General features: G+C 32.0%; 1 protein-coding gene across 1 annotated transcript in view; it reads left to right on the forward strand.

Moving 5' to 3' along the window:
- The first annotated feature begins 1,612 nt into the window (after positions 1-1,612).
- Positions 1,613-27,274, forward strand: part of LOC134722755 (uncharacterized) — a 29,390-nt gene continuing 3,728 nt past the window's right edge. Inside the window, exons 1-9 of the mRNA XM_063586381.1 lie at positions 1,613-3,982; positions 4,604-4,677; positions 5,917-7,461; positions 9,020-9,143; positions 9,518-9,641; positions 10,905-11,023; positions 14,865-15,060; positions 17,097-17,269; positions 17,787-17,842. Coding sequence (XP_063442451.1) covers positions 1,613-3,982; positions 4,604-4,677; positions 5,917-7,461; positions 9,020-9,143; positions 9,518-9,641; positions 10,905-11,023; positions 14,865-15,060; positions 17,097-17,269; positions 17,787-17,842 — 4,781 coding nt within the window. The remainder of the gene's footprint in view (positions 3,983-4,603; positions 4,678-5,916; positions 7,462-9,019; positions 9,144-9,517; positions 9,642-10,904; positions 11,024-14,864; positions 15,061-17,096; positions 17,270-17,786; positions 17,843-27,274) is intronic.

The raw sequence follows: 27,274 nt of genomic DNA on the forward strand, positions 1-27,274 counted from the left end.
GGAAATACTAAATCTCACCACTCACCAAGTATTTAGAAATTAAATTTTGGATATTACTTTAGACCGTAATAGGTAAAAGTCATATTTCAAAATTTTCAGTTCTATGACAATATTCATTCTGTGTCGGAAACCGATTCTGTGTCAAATATTTTATCACAATCCAAATTCAGAGCTGTATCAAGTTTAAAAGTAGTTTTCACACTTGCCTCAACTAATAAGGTAGCAATAAACAGTTAGCACAGTTAGTTTCGCATTATGGCCACGGTGGATTTTTTTTATAAAATAAAATACTGGGGTAAAAGAACTTAAAAATTAAGAAGGCTGTTATATATTGCTATGAAAGTGGTTTTAATGGAAAGGTATGGTTCCAGGGAAGAGATTGAGCCATATTTTGTTCAGTAGAAGTGTAAATTTCGGGTTCATATTCATGTACACACATGTCTAGTCCAGCAATGACTGAAATTATATCCGCATTTGTTGACAGTTTTTGAGGGGTGAGAATTTGACACGAACTTGAAAGTTCAATTGCGGGAAAAAGAGGTGATTGACCCCCAATTTTTATTTCATTTTCTTAAAGGTCTAAACTTTTTGCTTGAAAACATGTATGTCTGAGGTTCATTGAAATTCTAGTATATATATTTTTTTACGCCCAAACGAGTTGTCGCGACAGCAAATTTTGAAGAAGAAAAAACAAAACAAACACCAAATGTTTCCATGGGTACTGAACTTTGTAATTTATTTTTAACCTTTAATTGCATGATTTGAAATCTGTTGGGAAATAGCATTCTGAATATATATACATGTTGGGGCATTGATGTAAGATTGCATATATCCATTTCAAAATACATGTACATGGTTCAGCACTTAGAGGCTCAATTTTATCATCAAGCGCTAACTGTTTATTGCTACCTAAGGGTTCAACACCCCAGTGTTGTATCAAGCTGTGTCCAGCTGAGCATTTTATTTGTTAAAAATGATTATAATACAGAAACTGTTTCCATACTTTGCTTACAAGGATCGAACGGGCGAAAAATGTTTTTCGAAATATAACTAAAGCCCCAATTAGAGAATGTTTAATTATTCAATATAAACTGGGACTATAGTACCAAATATAAATCAAACAACAAGGTTTATTCCGGTACTAGTTTTCGAATTATAATCAACTATTTGATTTAGGCGTTAAAACCTTTGGCGACCCCCAGTTAAAAGTCTACAACGTGATAAGTGGGCGTTACAGACAACCGCTCACCTAATCTGACCAAGTCAATTGATGAAATGGGCGTGCCAAGATATGGCCTAGTCCAAGCTGTTTTGAATTTGATTCTATTATGAACACAAGAACAGCGACACATTTCAGTGTCTCCACTCTTGTAAAAGAGAGTATACAAAATAGTTTCAATACTATAATACTTATTATTGTGAAAAAATTTCATGGGAAGAGTAGATATTTTCAATGTTTTTCATGTTTGAATTGTTAAAACTAGTCATTTAGGGGCTGTTTGGTTTGAGCCTAGACTCCGTATTGAAGGCTGTACTTTAACCTATAATTGTTAACTTTTCATACATAGAGTTTTCTCATTGGCACTCATACCACATCTTCGTATTTATAAACATGTCATATACATTGCTTTCTTTTGCAGGTGCATTGAAAAAAAGACCAAAAAGCACTTTTGATTTTATCACAGATATAAATTGGGCCTGCAATAAAAAGCATGAAATTAGCACTGAGCTTCCTATAACAGTTGGAGAAGATACACATGTTAGGGATATTCAAGAACAGAGATCTGTACACAACACTGAGCTTCCTATAACAAGTGGAGAAGATACACATGTTAGGGATATTCAAGAACAGAGATCTGTACACAACACTGAGCTTCCTATAACAAGTGGAGAAGATACACATGTTAGGGATATTCAAGAACAGAGATCTGTACACAACACTGAGCTTCCTATAACAAGTGGAGAAGATACACATGTTAGGGATATTCAAGAACAGAGATCTGTACACAACACTGAGCTTCCTATAACAGTTGGAGAAGATACACATGTTAGGGATATTCAAGAACAGAGATCTGTACACAACACTGAGCTTCCTATAACAGTTGGAGAAGATACACATGTTAGGGATATTCAAGAACAGAGATCTGTACACAACACTGAGCTTCCTATAACAGTTGGAGAAGATACACATGTTAGGGATATTCAAGAACAGAGATCTGTACACAACACTGAGCTTCCTATAACAAGTGGAGAAGATACACATGTTAGGGATATTCAAGAACAGAGATCTGTACACAACACTGAGCTTCCTATAACAGTTGGAGAAGATACACATGTTAGGGATATTCAAGAACAGAGATCTGTACACAACACTGAGCTTCCTATAACAGTTGGAGAAGATACACATGTTAGGGATATTCAAGAACAGAGATCTGTACACAACACTGAGCTTCCTATAACAGTTCATGCAGTTGGAGAAGATACACATGTTAGGGATATTCAAGAACAGAGATCTGTACACAACACTGAGCTTCCTATAACAGTTGGAGAAGATACACATGTTAGGGATATTCAAGAACAGAGATCTGTACACAACACTGAGCTTCCTATAACAGTTGGAGAAGATACACATGTTAGGGATATTCAAGAACAGAGATCTGAACACAACACTGAGCTTCCTATAACAGTTGGAGAAGATACACATGTTAGGGATATTCAAGAACAGAGATCTGTACACAACACTGAGCTTCCTATAGCAAGTGGAGAAGATACACATGTTAGGGATATTCAAGAACAGAGATCTGTACACAACACTGAGCTTCCTATAACAGTTGGAGAAGATACACATGTTAGGGATATTCAAGAACAGAGATCTGTACACAACACTGAGCTTCCTATAACAGTTGGAGAAGATACACATGTTAGGGATATTCAAGAACAGAGATCTGTACACAACACTGAGCTTCCTATAACAGTTGGAGAAGATACACATGTTAGGGATATTCAAGAACAGAGATCTGTACACAACACTGAGCTTCCTATAACAGTTGGAGAAGATACACATGTTAGGGATATTCAAGAACAGAGATCTGTACACAACACTGAGCTTCCTATAACAAGTGGAGAAGATACACATGTTAGGGATATTCAAGAACAGAGATCTGAACACAACACTGAGCTTCCTATAACAAGTGGAGAAGATACACATGTTAGGGATATTCAAGAACAGAGATCTGTACACAACACTGAGCTTCCTATAACAGTTGGAGAAGATACACATGTTAGGGATATTCAAGAACAGAGATCTGTACACAACACTGAGCTTCCTATAACAGTTGGAGAAGATACACATGTTAGGGATATTCAAGAACAGAGATCTGTACACAACACTGAGCTTCCTATAACAGTTGGAGAAGATACACATGTTAGGGATATTCAAGAACAGAGATCTGTACACAACACTGAGCTTCCTATAACAAGTGGAGAAGATACACATGTTAGGGATATTCAAGAACAGAGATCTGAACACAACACTGAGCTTCCTATAACAGTTGGAGAAGATACACATGTTAGGGATATTCAAGAACAGAGATCTGTACACAACACTGAGCTTCCTATAACAAGTGGAGAAGATACACATGTTAGGGATATTCAAGAACAGAGATCTGAACACAACACTGAGCTTCCTAAAGGGGGAAATGTATATACCTTTTCTCTTGGAGAAATGCAAAATTTAGCCCAGCAGTGGACAAAGCAGACAGAAGATGAAGAATCTGATACTCCTTCTTCTACTGTTGTTTTTATTGAGGAACAAGAACATGGTATTTTTAAGTTTACAGAAATCAAACAAATATCAATGTTTAAAGGTGAAACCAAAGGACCAACAGATGATAATCATGAAGTGGTTTATGAGGCAGAAGCTGTGATAGAAACAGAAACTTTTGCAGATGATACTTTGATTTTTCCAAAGGATGAGATACAGGTAAAATATAAGATCAAAAATGTTTATGCAGTTATGGTTCCTCTAATGAAACTTAATGACTACAAGTATGAAATTAAACAAACTTGAGTTATAAGCCATACAGTAAACTTCCCCATCATTAGTTTTCCACCTTTATCCTTATATTTCAAAAATATTGTACATATATCGGAATTGTGCACCTGTCATTATCATGCTTTTGGAACTATAACAGGATCCCTCCCCTCCTTTTTTCAAGACTGTAAACATAGACATTCAAGATTTTGTGTAAACTAAGCTTTTTCAACTTAAATCCCTTAAAATTTATACAAAATTATACACATATTGTAATGGTGCTCCCTTCTATTACCATCGTGTATTGACGTGATTGACTTGTTTGTGGACTTTTCTCATTCATCCAGACATAGAAACTTCGTCATTCTTTCAAATTTTGATATTTCCTAGAACTTGCAGGAAAGCACAAGTTTTAATCTGTAATGTCTTTCATTAAAATTTCAAGTCGGTTTAATATGAACTTTTTGTGATAGATCAATGATGTTTTCTATCAAGTTGCATTACTATCAGTACATATCAGTTTGATGACTATTTTTTTTGGACATATTATTTACAGACTCTGCTTTGTAGGAAATCATTGGACATGATGTCATGGATGTAGAAGATGGGAAAAAATGTAAAAAGAGAAGATGGAAGAGAATTAGGTACATTATGCATAAATATATACACATGTGTTAACGAATTTAAATGTCAAACGATTTTTTTTGTGGATCTAAACAACAAGGCAGTGAAACACTTTAAATTATCTTTATTTTTCGAATCAGTTAACCCCTTTAGCGATCTGGAAACCAAGGCATGGAAAAATTACCACAATGTTTTTAGGCCTTTTTGTGAATTATTTCTAATTCAGATCAATGCAAAGAAATCTAAAAGATAAATGGTGTAAATAAGAATTTGATTCTAAACTTTATTTTATCATAAATTATTAATTTTTACGCAAAAAATCTACTTTTTTCATATAAATAAGAAGATGTGGTATGAGTGCCAATGAGACAACTTTCCATCCAAGTAACAGTGTATTTTAAGTTAACAATTATAGGTCAAAGTACAACCTTCAACATGGATCCTTGGCTCGCACCGAAGAGCAAGCTATGAAGGGTCCCAAAATGACCAGTGTAAAACAATTCAAACAGGAAAACCAATGGTCTCATCTATATAAAAAAAGAGAAATGAAAAAACATGTATGAACCACCTCCAACAAGCTTAAATTAAAATATAATAATTTTGTTGTTTGGAGTACAGATTTAGAGGTGAAAATGTATTGTCTATATATCTGTGGAAGTCATATAATGATTTTGTTGTTCAGAGTAAGATGGCGGAAGTGAAAATTTATCGCAATACTAAATACTTATCAAAAGTGGTACACATTAAAAGTTTTTAGTTAGTTTTCTACAGGTACAACCAAATTTACTAATCAAATTTTTGTATCTATGAAAGAATTTAGTAAAAGTTTTAGTAATTTATGGTATAAACGAAATCCCTGACTTGATAATATTTGTATATATCTCAATATAATCAAATTTACTATTACAGTTTTAAAAAAAAGCATTTACCGCATGAAAGAATTGTACATTCATTAACTGGTGACAGATCACGCGACGAAACTTAACATTGATATTTTTCTGATTACGACATTTTACACCATAAGCCTGGAAATTTCACATATATATATATGACCATGATGGCACACAGGATAGATAAGGGATTTAAACATGTTTGATTTGAGTAAATTATTATTAAAAGGCCATTCAACCAGTCATATGAAAAATTCTTGCGAAATAGTATATTCCAGTCTGTATTTTGAGTGACAAAATTTTAAAAGTCCAGTATTGTATGAAATTTATATTCACATTTTTTTTTATAACACTTAATTTGTTTTGAAGGTACACAGATTCTGATATGGAAGTTGATCCTCCAGCTGAAGGTACATGTAGTATCAAAAGAACGAAAGTCAGTAATGAGACATGTGAGTTGGTTTATGATATTGATAACAACAGTGATAACAACAGTGATAACAACAGTGATAACAACAGTGATAACAACAGTGATAACAACAGTGATAACAACAGTGATAACAACAGTGAGACAAGTGAACAATATCCTGTACTCCCAAAGCTGCAGTGCTCAGTTGGCAAAATTGAGTTGAGTTCTGAGGATTCTGAAGATATTGACGACTTAATAGATGAAGATATCATTATAAGAGATGTTAAACACAAGGAACTATACATTACTGGTGTGAAAAAAAATGAATTTACTAAAACGGGTAAAATGAAGAAAACAGAGAGGGTATATAATTCCCACCACCCCTGTCCATTTTGTGGCATAATGCAGACTAATTTTTCCCACCATATATTGTCTACTAAACATATGGAAGAACAAGAAGTTAAAGAAATTATGAAACTAGATCTTTCAAACAGTAGTTCTGAGGAAAAAAAGAAAATTATGAAAGATAGAAAAAGAATGATTGATCTGTTAAGATTAAAAGGATGTCATCAACATAACATGAAAGTCAATCAAAGTAAAACCGGAGAAATCATATTGGCCCGTAGAATTTTAACGTCCGGATCTTTTGACATTGAAAAGTATGGAGCGTGTCCATCATGTCTTGGGTGGTTTTTAATGTCAAATTTTCAAAGGCATCAATCAAATTGTCCTGGTAATTATAGTAGAACGAAACAAAGTAAGGCTAGTTTGATAACCCAGTCTCAGATAATATCTAGAAGAATTTCAGATGAGGCTAGTCCTGCTTTAGTCAGAGAGGTTTTTAGTATAATGACCATAGATGAAGTCTCAAAGGTTGCAAAAAATGACAAACTAATTATATCATTAGGAAATCAATGGATGCTGTCTAACATGGGCAATCGTATAATGAGGAAATACTATACATCTTCTGTGATGAGATTGGCAGCCAAGCTTCTGACTTCTTTAAGAAGCATCACAGGTTTGAAGGAACATTCAATGGAGCAGTTCATAGAAGCAAAATATTATGAATATTTTGCCAAAGCTGCATTGATTTGTAGTAAACAAGTTGTAAATGATGAAGAAGATTTGAATAGCCCAAGCAATGCAATAAAACTTGGATATGACATAAAACGTATGGCTTCTGCAAAACTTGGTGAAGCTTTAGTGGAAGGTGATGATCTAAAGAAATCCCAAGCAGAAAACTTTTTAACACTAGTGAATATGAGTTGGAGCTTGAAAGTGACAAAACTAGCAAGAATGGTTCTAGCAGAAAGAAATTTTAATATTATTAAGCAACTTCCTCTACCTGAAGACATTCAAAAAATGGTTTCTTTTATGGTGGAAGAGCTTAATAAATTGGACTTGCAGGATGTTGCATACAAGATATTTAGAAAGGCTGCTGTTCTTGCTTTAGCTAGGATTACATTGTATAATAGAAGAAGATGTCATGAAGTTCAAGCTTTAAAGTGAGTATATAATATAGTTCAGACTATTCCAAAATTGGTTGTAAAATGGGAAGGGGTCTGTTCAAAGGCTTTTCTTATAAAATTTGATCAGTCCAATTATTTTAGAAAGATAGCCTGGTAAAATAGGAATAGGACAGTTATAGGAAATAATGAAATAAAAATTTAATGCATTACAGGGTTAAATAATAAAAAGTGCCATCTAGCTCCCTCCTCTCCGTAAAATCTATTACTTGAACAGCTGTAACCATAGAAATAAATAAGATAAGGAGATGTGGTTTATTGCCAATGTGAGACGACTATCCAATAAAGACCAAATGGCATATGGATGAAAACAACAGATTATATTTATAACCATATGACCTTCAACAATGAGTTAAACTAACCTATGCACATGTACCTTGTAGTCTGCCAAAAATCCATATGAAAACAAAATGTTGATCCATTCTAAAAAGAAAATGGCCTGATTTATTTAAAAAAAAAGTTATTAAAGTAAAACAATTCAACAGACAGTTACCTATGACACATGTATGACAAGCACTTTAAACATCAGAAAAAATACAACAAAACCTAGGGTGCTCCTAGAAGGTAGGCATAACTTTTTTGATTAGACAATCTAAATAGAAATAATTCATCATTTTTGTCTTGCCCCCGACGCAGTATGCAAGACAGGTATAACTATCCAGTGGTGTCATAAACTACATGTATTTATATAAAGCATATTACAGAAGGTAGAAGACCTGGATGCTTCATATCTTGTCTGCAGATACCTTATGTTACAAAGTTTTGGCCTGTAATATTTACAAAGTCCTTGACCTCATTTTCATGGTTCATTGGTCAATGTTAAGTTTTTGTATTTTGATCTGTTTTTCAGCAGTAGGTCAACTATATTTGGCATATGGAATGATTGTAAGGTATACATGTCTGTCTGGCAGGTATTATCTGACCTTGACCTCATTTTCATTGTACATTGGTCAACATGGTCAATGTTAAGTTTTTGTGTTTCGTTCAGTTTTTTCAAGTACTATAAGTTAAAGGTCAACTATATTTAGTTAATGATAATGTTATGTTTATGTGATACTTATTGTAAAACCTTCATGTTACAGACTTTCAATATAAATTCAATGATAAGTTAAAAAGGCGAGACATTTTAGCCTGTGCATTCCTGTTCTATTGTAAATGTATGGATTTTCTTAATACTCTACCATTGTCTACTGGGACTTCATTTAGTAAAATTATTTTATGATTTCATTATCAAATTTCTGTCACTACCATTCAGAGTAGAAAAAATAGCTGGAGTTTAAATGTTTCAATCCCTGATGTTTGGGCTTGTCCCCTTAATTTTTGGTAGATACGTGTAGGTAGAACTGATATAAATATTTTAAGGTTTTCATAGCCTGGACTATCTATGAAATATATAACTTTCTTCCAAATATTTCCTGCTTACAACATGTACAATGTAATAGCCTAATATAATATAGGTCTTAAAACTTACAAATGCCTAGTTGGTAACTTTATACAACTGAATATCCAGCTAATAGAAATTGTTCTTAAATTTCAGTTTATCGGATTACAGGAGGAGAAAAAGTACCCCAGATGAAGTGGCTTTGCAAATGAGCCATGAGCTCACAGAGTTTGAAAAGGAGCTTCTTAACACGCAGGAGGTGGTAATGATTCGAGGGAAGGTATGCTGTTAAAACAAAATTAATCATATATAAAAATAAGAAGATACATTGGTATGATTGCTAATGAGACACTATACAGCAAAGTAAGCTATGAACAAAATCACAAATGTAAAATAATTTAAAAAAACTAATATTTTACTAACAACTTGATTTATGTACAAAACAATAAACGAAAAACAAATATGTTATACAGCAACAAATAACAACCACTGAGTTACAGACTCCCAACTTGGGACAGTGGTGTAACAGTAAGATATCAGAACAAACTATTAAAATCAGTTGAAAAGGGCTTAACTCATCAGATCAATACCATTTGATTAAATAGGAAAAAAAATTATTATTTTGTGGTGAAGTCTTGTCTTCTTATTATAAAGGGTGGCAAGGCGGTTCCGGTTATTATCCCAAAGGATGCTGTAAATGTGTTGGAATACCTGTCAAATGACTCTATTAGACTCAAAGTTGGAATACCTCCTTCGAAATATTTGTTTGCTAATTCCAGTAAGTATACTATTTATGTTGCACCAAGTAGCATATTTTGTTTATTTCATAATAAACAATACCTGCTTAATAATTGTTTGTTTCTAATTTGTGTATATACATATGTACAGTCCTGTCAAGCAAATTTACGCAAAGTAGTGGTAGTGTAATGAAATGGACAATCCCGAGGATGGCATAACAACTGAGCAATAATGTTTGGGACTTATATTAAACATTATGGAAATATTTTTAGTAAGCCGAAATGTATATTTATTTTTCATGTCTTGTAAGATATTTTTTTTCTTTACTGTTTTTCAACATTTGCGTCTGGAAAGGAGAAAGGATTAACTGAATGGTTAAATTTAAATCCATTATGAAAAGTCTTTAAATTAAATCGATAAAGGAAATTATTGCCTAGTTACAAACACTACCAGGGATAATCCACAATGTGCATCTGTATTACTCCTGTTGTTATTGCTATTCAAATTTGGGCAAAGTCTGATTGATAAGGGGCGGTCTATCATTTATCATGTACTATCAAATACACAAAAGTCATCCTAGAAGCCAATGAGCATGTGATTCGGTCATAATTGTGATGTTAACATAATTGAAAATCATTTTTCACCCATAAAATCATCAATGTTACTAGTAACTAATTATTTATAATGAAAATAGTTCAACTGACAGATTTTATAAATATCAACATAATTCATAAAATTCTGAGTGGGTACACAGAGGTGTTAAAGTTAACAATTATCAAGCCATTAAACCTTGTTATACAATGTACCAACAATTGGACATTATACTGCCCAAATGAATACATGTACACAAACAGATCATGTACATGTATATTAAAAATACATGTATGTTGCTATTAAATACCTGAAAATGTCAAGTTGAGGTCACAGTAAACCATTAAAAAAAGAATTTCACAGTTGTAAGAAATATTTACATTATTGAAAAAATAATATTTTATTGCATTATCAATATCAAAACCATCCTTTCAAAATATGTATAGATTAACGAAATTGAAAAATTGTTGTCTATTCCACCCACAATATAATATCTTGAAATTTTTTTAATAAAAAAAGTTTTTGGTATTTTGTCCTGTTTTTTAGACTCTTCCAGCAAAATTTGGACAACTCCTAAACTGAATAGCTTGAAGCAATTCAGGGATCTCCATGGATGATAATTTAAACCATTTTGGTTGATATTGAATAATGAAACAAAAATTGTTACCATTAATATTGGAATTATTTGCTATTGAATACAGCTTTTTTGCAGATGCAGGTGTTTTTAGGGGCTATGATGCCATTGGTGCTGTAAAAAAGGAAGCAGGATTAAAGTTGCCAAACCTTGTTAAAACGTCTAACATGAGGAAGTATATGGCAACAATGATGCAGGTATTAAAACATGATTATAAAAAAATTGATTATTTAGTTTCTTTTTTAAAATTTAATCCTATCAATCTGACAAATGTGCTTCGGGCAGTTGTAACCCATTTATAGATTTTTTTTATTTTGAATTTAGTATAGACCCAAACAATAGGACAATCCCTTTCTTAGAACACGAATAACATTCATGCTTCACAACTCAAATCAAATCCTACCATTTCATTAGGCGAGTGTGCTTTGCTATATTCTAAGGTGACAAGTGACACCATTTTACCACACAATTTCATTATAGAATACAACAGCTTATTTATTAGTCAATTGTTGCTGATAGCTAAATAATGAGGTGTTTTGCTTTTGCGCCAATTGACATTTCATTTGCGCCAAAATAAAATCTCTCATTTGCACCAATTTTACAGGTAAATAGTAATATATTAAATATATGAAACATAGACTAAGTAGAATCGAATAAGATTTGTATTGCATTAATTCATCACAATTCAGTTTCATTAATATTTTTAAACGTATTTGCAAAATATTAAAACATCTTCATAAAAAGCAAGGCAATAAACACTGGTTTAAATTATGATAAAAGGGGTTTGCAAAATGTTAAATATTATTCATATTAATCAAAGCACTATAAAAAATGGTCCGTTCCTTTAAAGCTTAAAACCACAATAAAAACTCAATTTTCAAAGTAAAAATAACAGGTCTGATCTAGCTCAAAATTTATAGGCTTGCAACTGTCCTTATATAATCTAGACGGGGAAAATTCGCATCCAAGGTACATTCCATATTTTTCTAAAAGATAGCATTTTATTTCTTTCTCCAATCTCCAAACGACAGCTATGTGTGGTCATCAAATATAATAGTAACTATTTTTTTCCTCTATTCCTTTTCGACTGTATGATATCCATTTTTCAAATAAAACATATGAACATCCCACAAATATTTAACAAACTGACTTAGTTTTGTATAAGAATGAAAATACACTCACATAATAATTAACCAGGGGATATTATTTTTAAAAAAAATATACGAGCCTCACATTCAAAATTCAATTTATATTTCAATTTTCATTTTATAATTTACCTGTCATGCCTGTAATTTTAACTTTTCAAATAATTTCCCTGTAAATTGGCGCAAAAGAAATATTTATATTTTGGCGCAAATGAAATACAACATTGTGGCGCAAATGAAATACTACGAATCTTAAGAATTGGCGCAAAAGCAATACGCCCAAATAATGCTATCAGCTAATTATTGATTTTCTGTCAGAATCATAACATGTGACTAGATCAAGATAAAATCTGAGCTGTCTGATCAGGGACAAAGGAAACTTTAAAAAAACTAATAAACAAGGCCACACTTAAAAATATTTTGGTTTGCCCAAACCCTACCCAAAGGTTGAGACAGTGGGTAGGTAGGTAGGCATTTTCTTTTTTCTTTTTCAAAAAAAGAAATTGAAGTATCAGATGTTTATTAGTCTTATTCAAATCAGGACAATAAAAGAGTTTGAGTAGGCAGTTTTTTTCTGGGTAGGTAGCGTTTGGGCAAACAAACCTATTATTTATTATGGCCCAAGATGGTAGTAGTCAAACTCATATGTTTCCATCCACACAATTAAGCTTTTTTCCAAATTGGGACAGCCAATTAAAACCCTGGATGAATGCAGGGTTTGGTTTGACATTAAGGGCTGTCCAATTGCTCGGGACTAGCAAATATCATCATCTGGCGAGTAAAAGCTTCAGTGTACTTGTCTGATGGGCATGAAAAAATAAAAGTTAAAATATAAAGATCTGATTTCAGTAAATTCTCTTTTTATAAATAAATCATGTCAATCAGCCCTGACATTATTAACAAATTTACACACTTTAAGTATTTTCCCTTTCTAACTATAGACATTTAAAAAATATTTGCCAATCAGATTATTTATTCAGTTGAATCAGTCGGATAAGACCTTAGTAGCAGTTGTAAGAAAACTATCCAGGACACAATATATATTTTAGTTTACCTTAATCTCATCAATTTTAAAACATTGAACAAAAATGAAATTAGGGAAAATAAAAAATACAGTATGTGGTCAAAAGTATTCGTCACTTTTCTTTTTTGCTATATATTTCATATATATAAAAACGCATTTTTTCAAAAAAATATTTTGAAGGCATTCATTGTTAGATTTTAATGAACTTGGCACAAAAAGTTATTTGGTAATGATATTGCTGTTAATTGCATTTCTTTTCTCTTGATATGAACATGTGTTATATTTTTTAATAATTTTATTTAGGTAATATATAGCAAGTTTGTTAACAAAATTATAACTAAATAAACAAATATGCATGTGCAGTTCCGCTTCTTTTGGTGCCAAGTTTATTAAATTCCAACCGCAAATGACCCAACAATATTTTTTTGAAAAATTGTAGTTTTGTATGAATATATAGTGCAAAATAACAAGTGACGAAACTTTTGGCCACATACTGTAACTGTATAAATAAACTTTAAACCTAATATATTTATTTATCATCCTTTTCCATGTTTTTTTAAGTTTTTGTGGGTAAAAAAATAAAAGAGCACAGTCCATGGAGCAACACTTTCAGAAATCAGCTACATTTCATTATATTTGGAATTGTATTTGAATGATTGTATGTTTAAGGGCCCTCTTTGGCCCTAAATAAAAAGTTTATTATTCTAAAATGGAAAGTTTTTCATTTTGATGGATATATCGATGCAAAACTGAACTAGTTTGATTTTTTCCCCCGGTTTTTCTTACTGATTTGAAAATAACAAATTTTAAAATTTGCATGTTTTCCTTGGAATTTGATGGAAACTTCAGAAATAGGGGTCATAGTGTGACCTTTTCGACCATGCTCCTTTCTTAAGCAAGAACAAATTTTTGACATGTGGTTTTAAGTTTCGGACAAGTAGTATATCATGGTTACTTGCCTAGTTTCATAAAATTTGCACACATCATAAAAATTTTAACAATGATCACCAATTTGACTAAAATTCTCATATTTGATTTATAACATGCTAGAAATATATCCAAATTACGTAAAGTCCAAAAAGAAAAAATAGCAATGCATGACTGCCAACAATCTTACGACCTGATATAAATGTAAATACAAATAAACAGACAAGCACATACTAATGTGTAATACCGATTTTCTAGGTGTGATAGATTAAAAGTTGTAAATCAATGTTTTACATGTATACAAATACATTTTTATGGGTCAAATCAGTTGATGAAATGGTTTTTAATGGCAGCACCCTTGTTTCACTTTTTAAATGTTGACAATTCTTTTTTTTTTTAATAACTGAACACGTTAAGCACATGTGTAAACAGGGGTTAATTTTAAGGTTGCACAAATATGATTTAAATGAGTTGAATTAGCGACTTGCCAACTAATAATACATTTTAAGCTTATATTGACAAAACCATGAAAACAGAACCAAATCTTATTTTAATAATTTTCTTTAAAATGTTTGAATCCTATTTTAATTTAAGTTGTAATCTTAGCTTATTTATGATAATATTTTGGATACCTTTTATACTATATTTGGCCAATTCTTTGAAAGATTAAAGTTTAAGTTTCAATTCTCTCCATCAATACCTCATCAAAAACAAAATGTAAATGTGGCAAAATACTGCCACAAGATCTTAAATGTATAAAGAAAACTTGCTAAGTGGAAAAATTGTGCTTGGACACTTATAATGCAAACAATATTAGTTTAAAATAGACAATATTAAGTTGAGGGCCACTGGCAAATTTCGGCCAAATTCTGATGTCTGCATTGTCATGATTGTAGAGAAATGTAAAGGTGTGTGTTAAAATATATTTCTGTTTTGTTTCAGTCATTGGACATAACAGAAAACCAACGTCAATGGATCCTAGATCACCTAGGACATACTATGGATGTCCATAGGGTCCATTATAGGCAAACAAGTGATTTAATAGAAAGGGTTCATGTATCAAAACTTTTGTTAATCCAAGACTTTGGTATGGTGAAAGATTTTGTTGGCAAAAAATTGGAGGATATTCAACTAGAAGGTAATTTTCAGATAAACTCTATGCAATTTTAGTAGACCAAAGGGAGTAAGTTCCCTCACTACTGTCAAAATGACTGTCAATATATCTGTATTTAGTAAATTTCCATAAGAATATCAACATTCATGTATCGCTGTAAATCATTTGAAATAAAATAATGAAAAGTCTGACACAAGGCCTTTTTAATGCATCAAAGAAACCCATCTCCTGATTCTTACTATAATTAGATACAAGTGCTAGAAATTAAGATTGTATATGTAGACACTTGGTTTTGTCTGGTCTTTAAGATTAAAGATGGACGTTATATGTATATGGGCAAGATTTCAGTAATGCAGCAAATAGTGTGACGTTGAAATTGATAACTTTTATTCATTTTAAGAATGAGAGTGAACCAACTTTATTCATTTTAAGAATGAGAGTGAACCAACTTTATTCATTTTGTAAAATAGAGGGCAAAAGACACCAATGGGTCATTCAAAACTCACAAGTTGAATAAAAACTGACCTAGCAATTGCAAAAAATGTAAAACAACGAAAAGGCCAAAAGTTCCACAAAACACTGATAAAAAAATAAAGATTGAGGAACAGAAATCTCACCCAGAAACAGGGGTTATCCGTTAATCTTGGGTGCTCCTGTAAAATAAGTTTCTAAATTTAGCCGTCTATTTTGATATTCTAAACAAGAGTTAGTGTTAAAGAAAATTAAGATAATATTATTTTGATTGTTCACCTCTCATTTACTGTATTTGTACTTATTTTCACGGTGTATTTATTTTCAAAGATTTTGCGGTAGGTATATTTTCCCGAAAATAGATACATGGGAACATGAATTTATACAGTTACCAAGTTTGTGATAATAAGTACACAATTTATACAGTTACCATATAAATCACTTTTGGAAATTCTGTGAAATAAAAGTAATCGCAAATTCATCAGCAATACCAAGTTTGTGATAATAAGTACACACGAAAAAAAGTACATGTACGGTTATTACAAAGGTTTCAAATTTTGCAGTGGCTTGAAGTGATATTTAGAAGTATATTCTAAAAACTATGTTTGAAAAAGTAATAATGTTTTGTTGCTGAAATTTTTTAAATATATCATCTCCTCTAATTCTTACTTGATTTATATCGATCCTGGCCTGTTGATTATTTTTATTTAATCAACGTGTGGTTCGTTTGATCTCAGTTCTTCATTGGTTAAATTTGTTTATGACGTCAAATTTTCTTGCTTTTCTCTGAAATTCCTATTGTGACGTTATGAAAAAAGGTGACCATGCCTCATGACTTCACGTAGAAAGAAAACATCTGTTTGCAAGTCGTTCGAAAAGAAGAATTAAGATTGTCTGCAAAAATCATTAGAGAAACAGATTCCACCACCAAATCTCGTGTAATATAATATTTATCCACTCTCGACAGAAAATTTAAATGTCTTGAATGGATAAATATCAAATCAGTGGTAGAATCTATATGTATATGGTCTGATCTTTTAAGATTGAAAAGTGCCAATCTAAAAAAACTTATGACATTTATGATCTCAGTTCTTCATTGGTTAAATTTGTTTATGATGTCAAATTTTCTTGCTTTTCTCTAAAATTCTTATTGTGACGTTATGAAAAAAGGTGACCATGCCTCATGACTTCATGTAGAAAGAAAACATCTGTTTGCAAGTCGTTCGAAAAGAAGAATTAAGATTTTCTGCAAAAATCATAATTGAAACAGATTCCACCACCAAATCTCGTGTAATATAATATTTATCCACTCTCGACAGAAAATTTAAATGTCTTGAATGGATAAATATCGAATCAGTGGTAGAATCTATATGTATATGGTCTGATCTTTTAAGATTGAAAAGTGCCAATCTCAAAAAACTTGTGACATTTATGTAATAGGTAAAATGGTCAGTACATCAATTCTGTCAAAATGTGAGCAAATATGTGTTCATTACACCCAATATTTTGGCCATCAATTTTGAAAAGCTGTAATGTCATATCAATGCTGTACCAATGGAAATGATAATAATGAAACTTTTTTTCTGCAGATATTGTACCGCAAAAAAAAGACATATCAGCAGTAAGTGAAGATGATGCAGATATAGATACACCAAACACAGGAATTGATAATATAGCAGAGGACTTTATTCCAGAATTGCATGACGATGAAGTTGATGCTGATTTCAGCATTCCAATTCAAGAACATAGACCTGGTATGAATGTAAAAGTTTTCATATGAACTGATTGATAATTTTATGTAAAACCCTTATTTGTTATCTGATTTCAAAGGATGTTATTCATTGTGTTTGTCAGAAAATTCTGTATTATACGCTTTATGGTTAAACCTATAGTTTAATAATTTTGTGTAACTGTTTTAGAAAGGTGAATTGAGTAGATCTTCTTTCCCTTGAATGTATCAATATTGAAAAACAAATGGCCTTTTTGGGGGGTTAGAAAATTAAGCAATCAAAAGCTCACAATATGTTTAAACCAAAAGTTAAATTATATAATAACTCTCCAAATTAAAATTTCCTATTAACTTAATAAGCCTATTGATTTTTGTTTGTCTTTTCAAATATAAGGAAAATTTTGTAGCCCAGTTTTTATAGATGCTTATATAACTTGTGAACGTATTTGGTTCTCTTAACCGTATCATGCTCTACATAGAAAACAAATCAGGTGATAGTCAATTGAATGTTAAAGTAATACTTTTATGGAATTCATATTCATACTTTCAGATAAAAAGAAATCTAGAAAAGACAAAGTTCAACGCCAAAAATGGTCAGAGGATGATGTCCAGGAACTAGAGGACCTGTTTTCAGTTAATCTTAAAAAACTGAAATGTCCAAAACAAGCCGAAATTGAAAAAAAAATTTCAATTAGCAAAAAAAATGGTGGTCTTATCCACAAAAGAAAGCGTGATAACATCAAGAAGAAAGTCAGCAATATGATTCAAAAACTCAAAACCGTTGATAATGGTTAATATTGAAAATTATTTTACAGGACAAATATAAATAAAAATAAATATTGGCTCACCTGAGGTTAATAAACTTGTCTTTTTTATCGCTGACATAGGGTAGGTTAGGCTGGTTTTTTTATTATTTGTTGGTTGCATATTTTAATATGAAATTTTGTAATTTTGTCTGAGAAGGAAATAAAATTCCTAAGATATAATTATGAATACATTTACTGTTTATTTAAACAATATTGTAAACCTGGAAGCAACAAGAAAATCTCTTTGAATAAAGCTTCATATTTTAGAAGGTTTTCGAGCTGGATAATCCATATTTGGTACATGTGAACTTGACCTCATTTTCATGGTTTAATGACAATTTAAAAATTCTGAGTTAAAATTGGTAATAGGACAGCTATTTGGTAATAAATTAATTGCTTAATATATGTGTCTGTCAGACTAGGTTAACCTGACCTTTACCACATTTCAGGAATCAGTGATTAAGTGAGTTAATATGACTAGAGAGGAATAAAACTTAGCAGGGGCCCAGTCGCCCATGGCCCTAGATTTTGTGCTGGGCTACTTAAATTTTGATAAAATTTGGTTCAAAATACAAACGTCAATTAGGAACAATTTTGTCTGTGCTACCAGCTTGAATTTCCCAAGTTTTATCCCTGCTAGATCCATTTCTCATGTATTTTAAGCAATAGGTCAACTGTAGTAGGTGTATAGAATGATTGTTAAGAATACATCTCTTATCTGACAGGGTTGATCTTGACATTAACCTTATTTTCATGGATAATTGATAATATTAAATTTTCTGTTTTACTTGAAGCAAAACTTTTTATATATAATTCAGTTAAAGATCTTCGCTACACTTGTTTTGACTTTTTGTCTGATATTTGAATCCTCTAGTTTTATCCATATAGTGCCACTTCTTGATTTATTTTATTACATTTGGTTTTAAAAGCCATTTTTGAAAATCTTATACAATCCTTGTTATTTTTTATTTGTTTTTAAGAAAAGGTTCACAATGTTAAATGCATGAAAAATCTTAAATTTCCCTACAAATGTCCTATTGGTTATTTCTCTAAACAAGGACAAAGACATTTCATTTTTTATGCTTTTCAAGATCCGTTATTTATATTCTATCAGTTTATAGTCTTTTAATAAAATCTTGTTATTTTGAGACATAGGAGCTAATTCTGATCATCCTTAAATCAGTTTAGCAGACCAAACATTTCAGCATGTGCACTCTTAGTTATTTTTGTGTTTATTTATAGATTTATTTTTATTTGATGATGGGCTTTATGGGATTAAATTTGTACAGGCATTTTTTTTTGTGAGACTTGGCAACAGTTAAAATTATTGTTTATTTTACTACTCTGAGAAAAAACTCAAAAGAATTTGTCATAAAGTGAAGATTTATTATACATGTATTTTTTTTGTCTTGTCTACTAAGATTGACATTATATGTATATTTTGTTTTATAATATCTGCTACACGTAATTGCTGAAGACAGGGCATTAGTGTGTACAGTTATGGTAGTAGAAATGTTTTTCAAACTTGTTTATGTGTGAAATTTATTCATCCATTTGGGACAGATGCCACATGATGTAAAATTACTGCATCTTTTATCAAGGACCTTATGCCAAAGTAACTTTATGGAAACTACTGTTACTAATTTGAGAAACTAATATTTGCAATTTGGACATTCATGGTACCGACATATTTTTGATTTTTTTTAATTGAAAAACAAAACTATAGAATGGATATGTGTACTCATTTTCAATATTACCCTGTAAACAAGAAAGTATTCAATTATGAAAAATAATGGTTCCCTTTGAACAACTGGGCCTAGTGTGAGAAGTTACCACAATTAATTTTCAGATCCATAGATCAAATAGACAGGAGGTACAGTTATTGTTTTTGGTAAACTTGTCAAAATTAGATTTATACCACAACTAAAAAAAATCTTTGAAAATTTGACTGAAATAATTGAGGTTATTTGAAATTCTAAGGTGACTTGTTCAAGCTTATAATGTTACAAATAAGTTACTCCTGTTGTCCTAATGGTGTTAAATGTCTAAAATACTGTATGGGATTATTTTTATTTCCCAGTTTACTTGTCTCAAACTATAATATCTGAGTATTTTGGTATGAAAATAATAAATATGTTTGCCTGTAATATGTTTATTCACTGTGACATTGCCAATTTTCATCACAGTAACAATCCACATAATATCTTGTCTCAAAATAAAAAATGATCTAATGATTTCTATAGCAAGTAAGGACCAGTTGTTTAAAATTTGCACTAATTATTTCTGTGTAATTTGTTTTCATTGCAACACCAAATTATAGAATGCACTGTCATTAATTGTTTAAAGAAATTGTGTACACATTTTCAGTCTTGTTCTGTGTACAAGACAGTATTTAATTTTAAAAAAAATAGATCACTTTGAACAACTGGTCCCAGTGTGAGAAGTTTTACTTAAACACAATATATGTTCAGATCCATAAGAAGTTTATGCAGTTGGTACAGTGAACTTAGAAAATATTGCATTTTTGTATTGTTATTAAAAGTTAAAATTCATTGAAAATTTGATAGAATGAATATTGTGTTTTTAGCTCACCTTTCCTAAAAGGAAATGTGAGCTTTTGCCATCACTTGGCGTCCGTCGTCGTCGTAAACTATTTCAAAGATCTTCTCTGAAACTACTGAACCAATTCCAACCAAACTTTAGCTGAATGATCCTTAGGGTATCTAGATTAAAGTTTGTGTTTTATTTTCCATTTCGTCAAAAAACATGGCCGCCATGGCTAAAAATAGAACATAGGGGTAAAATGCAGTTTTTGGCTTATATCTCAAAAACTAAAGCATTTAGAGCAAATCTGACAAGGGGTAAAATTGTTCATTAGGTCAAGATCTATCAGCCTGAAAATTTTCAGATAAATCGAACAACCCATTGTTGGGTTGCTGCCACTTAATTTGTAATTTTAAGTAAATTTTGCAGTTTTTGGTCATTATCTTGAATATGATTATAGATAAAGATAAACTGTAAACAGCAAAAATGATCAGCAAAGTAAGATCTACAAATAAGTTAATATGACCAAAATTGTCAATTGACCCCTTAAGGAGTTATTGTCCTTTAATGACAAATTTACACAATTTGTTCATCATATTTGCTAACTTTAAAAAATCTTCTCCTCTGAAACTACTGAACCAAATTCAATCAAACTTACACTTAATGATCATTAAGGTGTCTAGAATAAAGTTTGTGTTTTATTTTTTATTTGGTAAAAAAACATGGCTGTCATGGCTAAAAATAGAACACAGGGTAAAATGCAGTTTTTGGCTTGTATCTCAAAAACACCAGCATTTAGAGCAAATCAGACAAGAAGTTAAAGTTATAATTAGGTCAAGGTCTACATGCCCTGAAATTTTCAGCCGAATGGGGTAACTGGTTTTTCAGTTATTGCCCCTGATTTGATGATTTTAATGAAATTTTGCAGTTTTTGGTTATTATCTTGAATATTTTTATAGATAACGATAAACTGTAGACAGCAAAGTAAGATCTACAAATAAGTCCAATTGAACAAAATTGTCAATTGACCCCTGAAGGAGTTATTGCCCTTTAAAGACATTTTTCACAATTTATTAATCATGGTGGCTTACTTCAAAAATCTTCTCCTTTGAAACTGCTTAATCCATTTCAGCCAAACTTAGGCATAATGAGTTTCAGAGTACATATCTAGCATACATTTTATATTTTATTTCCTTGTATGACAAGAAACATGGCCCCTATGGCTAAAATAGAGCATAGGGTAAAATGCATTTTTTTTTGTTAAAGAAGATATGACGGATTCGAAGAACATTTATTTAAATTTTAACGCCAAATAATCATTGATGAAAGATTTAAGTAAAAAATTTAAGGTGAGCGATTCAGGCTCTTGAGAGCCTCTTGTTCTTAAATTCCAAGGTTATTACATCTAATCTTATTAGGTTACAGGTTAGGTTCCCCTATTGTCTTTATTGGTATAAGTATTTAGATTTTGTTTCCATCAGAAATTCAAAATGGTTGCAAGTTTACATAGAAGCTCTTAAGGAAAATGATTTGAAATGTTAATTTTTGATAAATTAGTGATGAAGGCAGGGTGAGCAATTTCGGGCTCCTAGGAGACTCTTGTTTGTGTATTGTATAATGTGTATCATGTGATAATGTCTGTTGTTAATAAAGTTGAGAAAGTTTATGCATGATTTATTAAGTAATTTCTGCAATTTTTTCTTATATGCATACTTAATGGGTATACATACATGTCTAAATACTGTCCCTGTACTGGCCCAATAGGGGAACAAAGAAACCTGACCATATCAGAAAGAAGACCTTTGAATTAGGTTCAAAATACATAACATTAGGTATAACAACAAATGATTAAAATGAGGGTGACCTGACAAGACAGATTTTCGGTTAATAAAGTTGTCCTATTCACAAATTTGATGGAATAAAAAGCTGTAGAGCCAGACAAATTTCAGTGAACATTTTAATTTGATATTTTCAGCCAATTTCAGACCTAAAGGGTTCTTATTGTCCTAGTAGAAACATAGTGTTTCTTTTCTTTCGTAATCAACAATTTTTCTGCTAAGCTCAATTTAACAGGAACCATGTATGTATGATAAGTCATAGATATTTGGTATGCAGTTGCATTACGATTACATGGATGTCATTTACATTGTAGCTCCTTCCACTCAGTCGTGGTTCATTGATATGTGGTATATAATCGCATTAACACCAGTTTGTTTTATTTCTATGGAGATTGAATTATCCCACAGATCATTTTGCATCTTTGTTCCTGATAAGGTTAATTTTTATGGAACAATACAATAGTCAATGATATTAGATGGGCAGATGCCATAGCAATAGTTTTGAAGGTCTTGAATTGATTTTTTTTGTTATTTTTTTTCAGTTTTGCAGATATTAGTAACATGAATTTATTATTAATCTTTCTTGGATTTTTATAAATTTTGCCATTACATAGTGAGACAGTTATTTTGTCTTGCATGGAACAAAATTGTGGAAGGGAAACAATGCTTTTTATACTTTCAACATAAATTATATTATCAACACTAGAACAGGCGAGACATTTCAGTGTGTCCACTCTTGTTTTTTGTTTGAATCGTCTTGCATTGCTCATGTTGAGGCCTTTTATAGCTTATATGGTATTGGTTTTTCTCATTGTTGAAGGTCGTACAGTGACCACTAATTTCTAATATGCATCTCATTTCAACTGATGGATATTTGTTTCATTGGCAATCATACCTCTTCTTTATTATCAAATTAAATTATGATTTCAGGAAATGGTGAATTGAAATTTTAACATGCGAGTCACAAAAATAAAACCATTGCTATAATGTTTGCTCTTATAGTACTTGACATGTCAAAGTTTTCGATTACACCAGCTTAAGTGGGACAACTTATCTGACGACTATAATAATAATATATAAAATACTGTATTTAAAGAGGGTAGAATCATTTTGTACAATAGAAATCTTTCCGGATGCCCTCTGATACTCAAACGTTATTTGGCTTTCAGTTGTATAGACATGATTCTTTTCTATGGAGCTAAGTTGGTTCTGTCTGTACTTTGTTTATTGAAACTTAATTAGTTCTCGATTAGATCAATTGAGGGAGAACCACTTTAGTAACCAAATATTTGGTATGCAGTTGTGTTAGCATAACATCAATATCTTTCATGATAGTTATTTGGCCAATCTTCTTCCATTGGATATCTATCTTATTTGCAGGGTCACAATATTAAAAATATATGCGTTTATTTTGAAAATTATTTACCTTGTTAATAAGTGTTAATAAAATAAAGGTAAAAATCGGTTATTGTCCATTGATTTAGAACGGTTTACACATTAAAAGCTTTGCCATTATCAGTCAACACCAAACCCCATATGGTATGGCAACAACCCCATATGGTTGCATGGCAACAACCCCATATGGTTGCCTGGCAACAACCCCATATGGTATGGCAACAACCCCATAATGACCTTTCATAAGAAAAAATATGCAAACCCCAGTATGTCTGATTTTTCATTCCATAACCCCACAACTTATTTTTTTGCACACTGTAGCTGTCCTCTGTACATCCGTCAGTCCATCAGTCCGTCAGTCCGTCAGTCAGTCCGTTCGTCCCATGAATATTTTTCGTCGCATTTTTCCCAGGAACTACAATACAAGGATTTCTGAAATTTGGTTTCAGGGTTTATCTAAGTCAGCTATACCGTGTGATGCGTTTTCAGATTGATCACTTGACAACTTCCTGTTTACCCAACACTTGTTTGCTTTTACACATGATAGCCAAGTTGAAAATTTTCGTCACATTTTTCTCAGGAACTATAATACAAGGATTTCTGAAATTTTGTTTCAGGATTTATATAAGTCAGTTATACCGTGTGATGCGTTTTCAGATTCATCACTCGACAACTTCCTGTTTACCGAACACTTGCATATTTTACACTATTAATATTATCCACTTGCGGCGGGGGTATCATCAGTGAGCAGTAGCTCGCAGTTTCACTTGTTTTTTTTATATATAGTCAGAGAAGTAATTGTAAGACTTTATATATATAGGTAACACATGCCCACCGAAAGCTCTTTTTTTTTGAGAGCCCAGGTGGTCGTGTGGTCTAAAGGGACGGCTGCAGTGCAGGCGATTTGGTGTCACGATATCACAGTAGCATGGGTTCGAATCCCGGCGAGGGAAGAACCAAAAATTTGCGAAAGCAAATTTACAGATCTAACATTGTTGGGTTGATGTTTAGACGAGTTGTATATGCATTATGTACACAACCATGTATCACCATCATTGATGGCGATCCGATGGATACATCTGTTGTAGGGTTAACACTGACTCAGACGTACTTATGAATATAATTATTTTCTGTGACTGTATCTTACATTAATTTGTAGGATCCTTTACTATAGATAATTTAGCTGATCTGTAACAATAACATCTTCATGCCTTATATATCATGTACTGTAGTACGCCGCTAGATTAAAACTGACGTGGAAAGGTAACACATGCCCACCGAAAGCTCTTTTTTGAGAGCCCAGGTGGTCGTGTGGTCTAAAGGGACGGCTGCAGTGCAGGCGATTTGGTGTCACGATATCACAGTAGCATGGGTTCGAATCCCGGCGAGGGAAGAACCAAAAATTTGCGAAAGCAAATTTACAGATCTAACATTGTTGGGTTGATGTTTAGACGAGTTGTATATGCATTATGTACACAACCATGTATCACCATCATTGATGGCGATCCGATGGAGACATCTGTTGTAGGGTTAACACTGACTCAGACGTACTTATGAATATAATTATTTTCTGTGACTGTATCTTACATTAATTTGTAGGATCCTTTACTATAGATAATTTAGCTGATCTGTAACAATAACATCTTCATGCCTTATATATCATGTACTGTAGTACGCCGCTAGATTAAAACTGACGTGGAAAGGTAACACATGCCCACCGAAAGCTCTTTTTTGAGAGCCCAGGTGGTCGTGTGGTCTAGCGGGACGGCTGCAGTGCAGGCGATTTGGTGTCACGATATCACAGTAGCATGGGTTCGAATCCCGGCGAGGGAAGAACCAAAATTTTGCGAAAGCAAATTTACAGATCTTACATTGTTGGGTTGATGTTTAGACGAGTTGTATATATATATATGTTTAGACGAGTTGTACATGTATATATATATATATATATATATATATATATACAACTCGTCTAAACATCAACCCAACAATGTTAGATCTGTAAATTTGCTTTCGCAAATTTTTGGTTCTTCCCTCGCCGGGATTCGAACCCATGCTACTGTGATACCGTGACACCAAATCGCCTGCACTGCAGCCGTCCCGCTAGACCACACGACCACCTGGGCTCTCAAAAAAGAGCTTTCGGTGGCCATATGTTACCTTTCCACGTCAGTTTTAATCTAGCGGCGTACTACAATACATGATATATAAGGCATGAAGATGTTATTGTTACAGATCAGCTAAATTATCTATAGTAAAGGATCCTACAAATTAATGTAAGATACAGTCACAGAAAATAATTATATATATATATATATATACAACTCGTCTAAACATCAACCCAATATATTTATTATAAAGGGTCTCTATGTTGTTATTTTATAACCATGCTGCTTATGATTTTCGTTAAATTGGAAACGGTTAGAATGTCAGAATACTGACTGAGAGGTCATACTCCGTTGGGACAGGTGTTTTCATTACATGTAAGCATATTGTTATAGATGTATAATAAAACCTGACTAAACCGAACCCTTTCGGGACATGAGATGTTGTTCGGTTTTGGCAGGTATTCGGTTTCATCAGGTTCATAATGCATAAAATGTGATATGATTGGTCTTCAGAACAAGTTTGGATTAGACAGGTTTCCGGTTTATTCAGGGTTCGGTTTAATCAGGTTTCACTGTAGTGTCATTGGACTCGGTTTACAGTGTTGTCGCTTTGTCTCCAATGTGTCATTTCGTATTTTTTTTTTTTACATATTTGTGTACTATTAATCAGATTTCAGTTGACACTTGTTTTACTTAAAGTATAATGTAGATTGTTGTCTATGTTTCTTGTTACTTCTCCGCATTGTGTTATTTAAAAAAGTCGGATTTGAAATTAGTAACTTGAAGGTACTAAAACATTTGATTTAGATTAGAAAAACTCCGGGATAGACAAATCTACTCGAACGGTAAAAGTAAGAGCAAGGAATTATTCGTCTCATATACAATAAGGCATTCAAAGGGAGTAAAAGCTAAAGTTGAGATGTCTAACTGTCTGAATGCTTTTTCTTTTTAAAGTGTACATTAAAGTTTTGCGATATATAAACAATTTCCCGACTTCATTGTATATACAATGCTATTTTCAGTTATCGTAGGGAATCCACGTGTTAAAGCGTCAGTATTACAAAATTTAACTCTGACAACACTGAATGTAGAAAATACATCGATACATGTAGCTTCGTCGTTAACAACATTGTATCGTGTATTCGTCGAATTAGTTATTTTTCGTACATTTGCAACTTTGTGTGTACATAAGTCTAACTACTCTTAAAAGCCGTTAAAAGCCATAAAAAGTCATGTCAAACTCTGATGATACATATACATGGGGGATGTATAATAATAATAAGTGTGTATATTTTGTAGGATAGTCGGGACAAAACAATTAGAAAATAAAGCTTAGTTAGTTACATT

The sequence above is a fragment of the Mytilus trossulus genome, chromosome 6 (assembly GCF_036588685.1).
Source record: "Mytilus trossulus isolate FHL-02 chromosome 6, PNRI_Mtr1.1.1.hap1, whole genome shotgun sequence".
Classification (NCBI taxonomy): Eukaryota; Metazoa; Mollusca; class Bivalvia; order Mytilida; family Mytilidae; genus Mytilus; species Mytilus trossulus.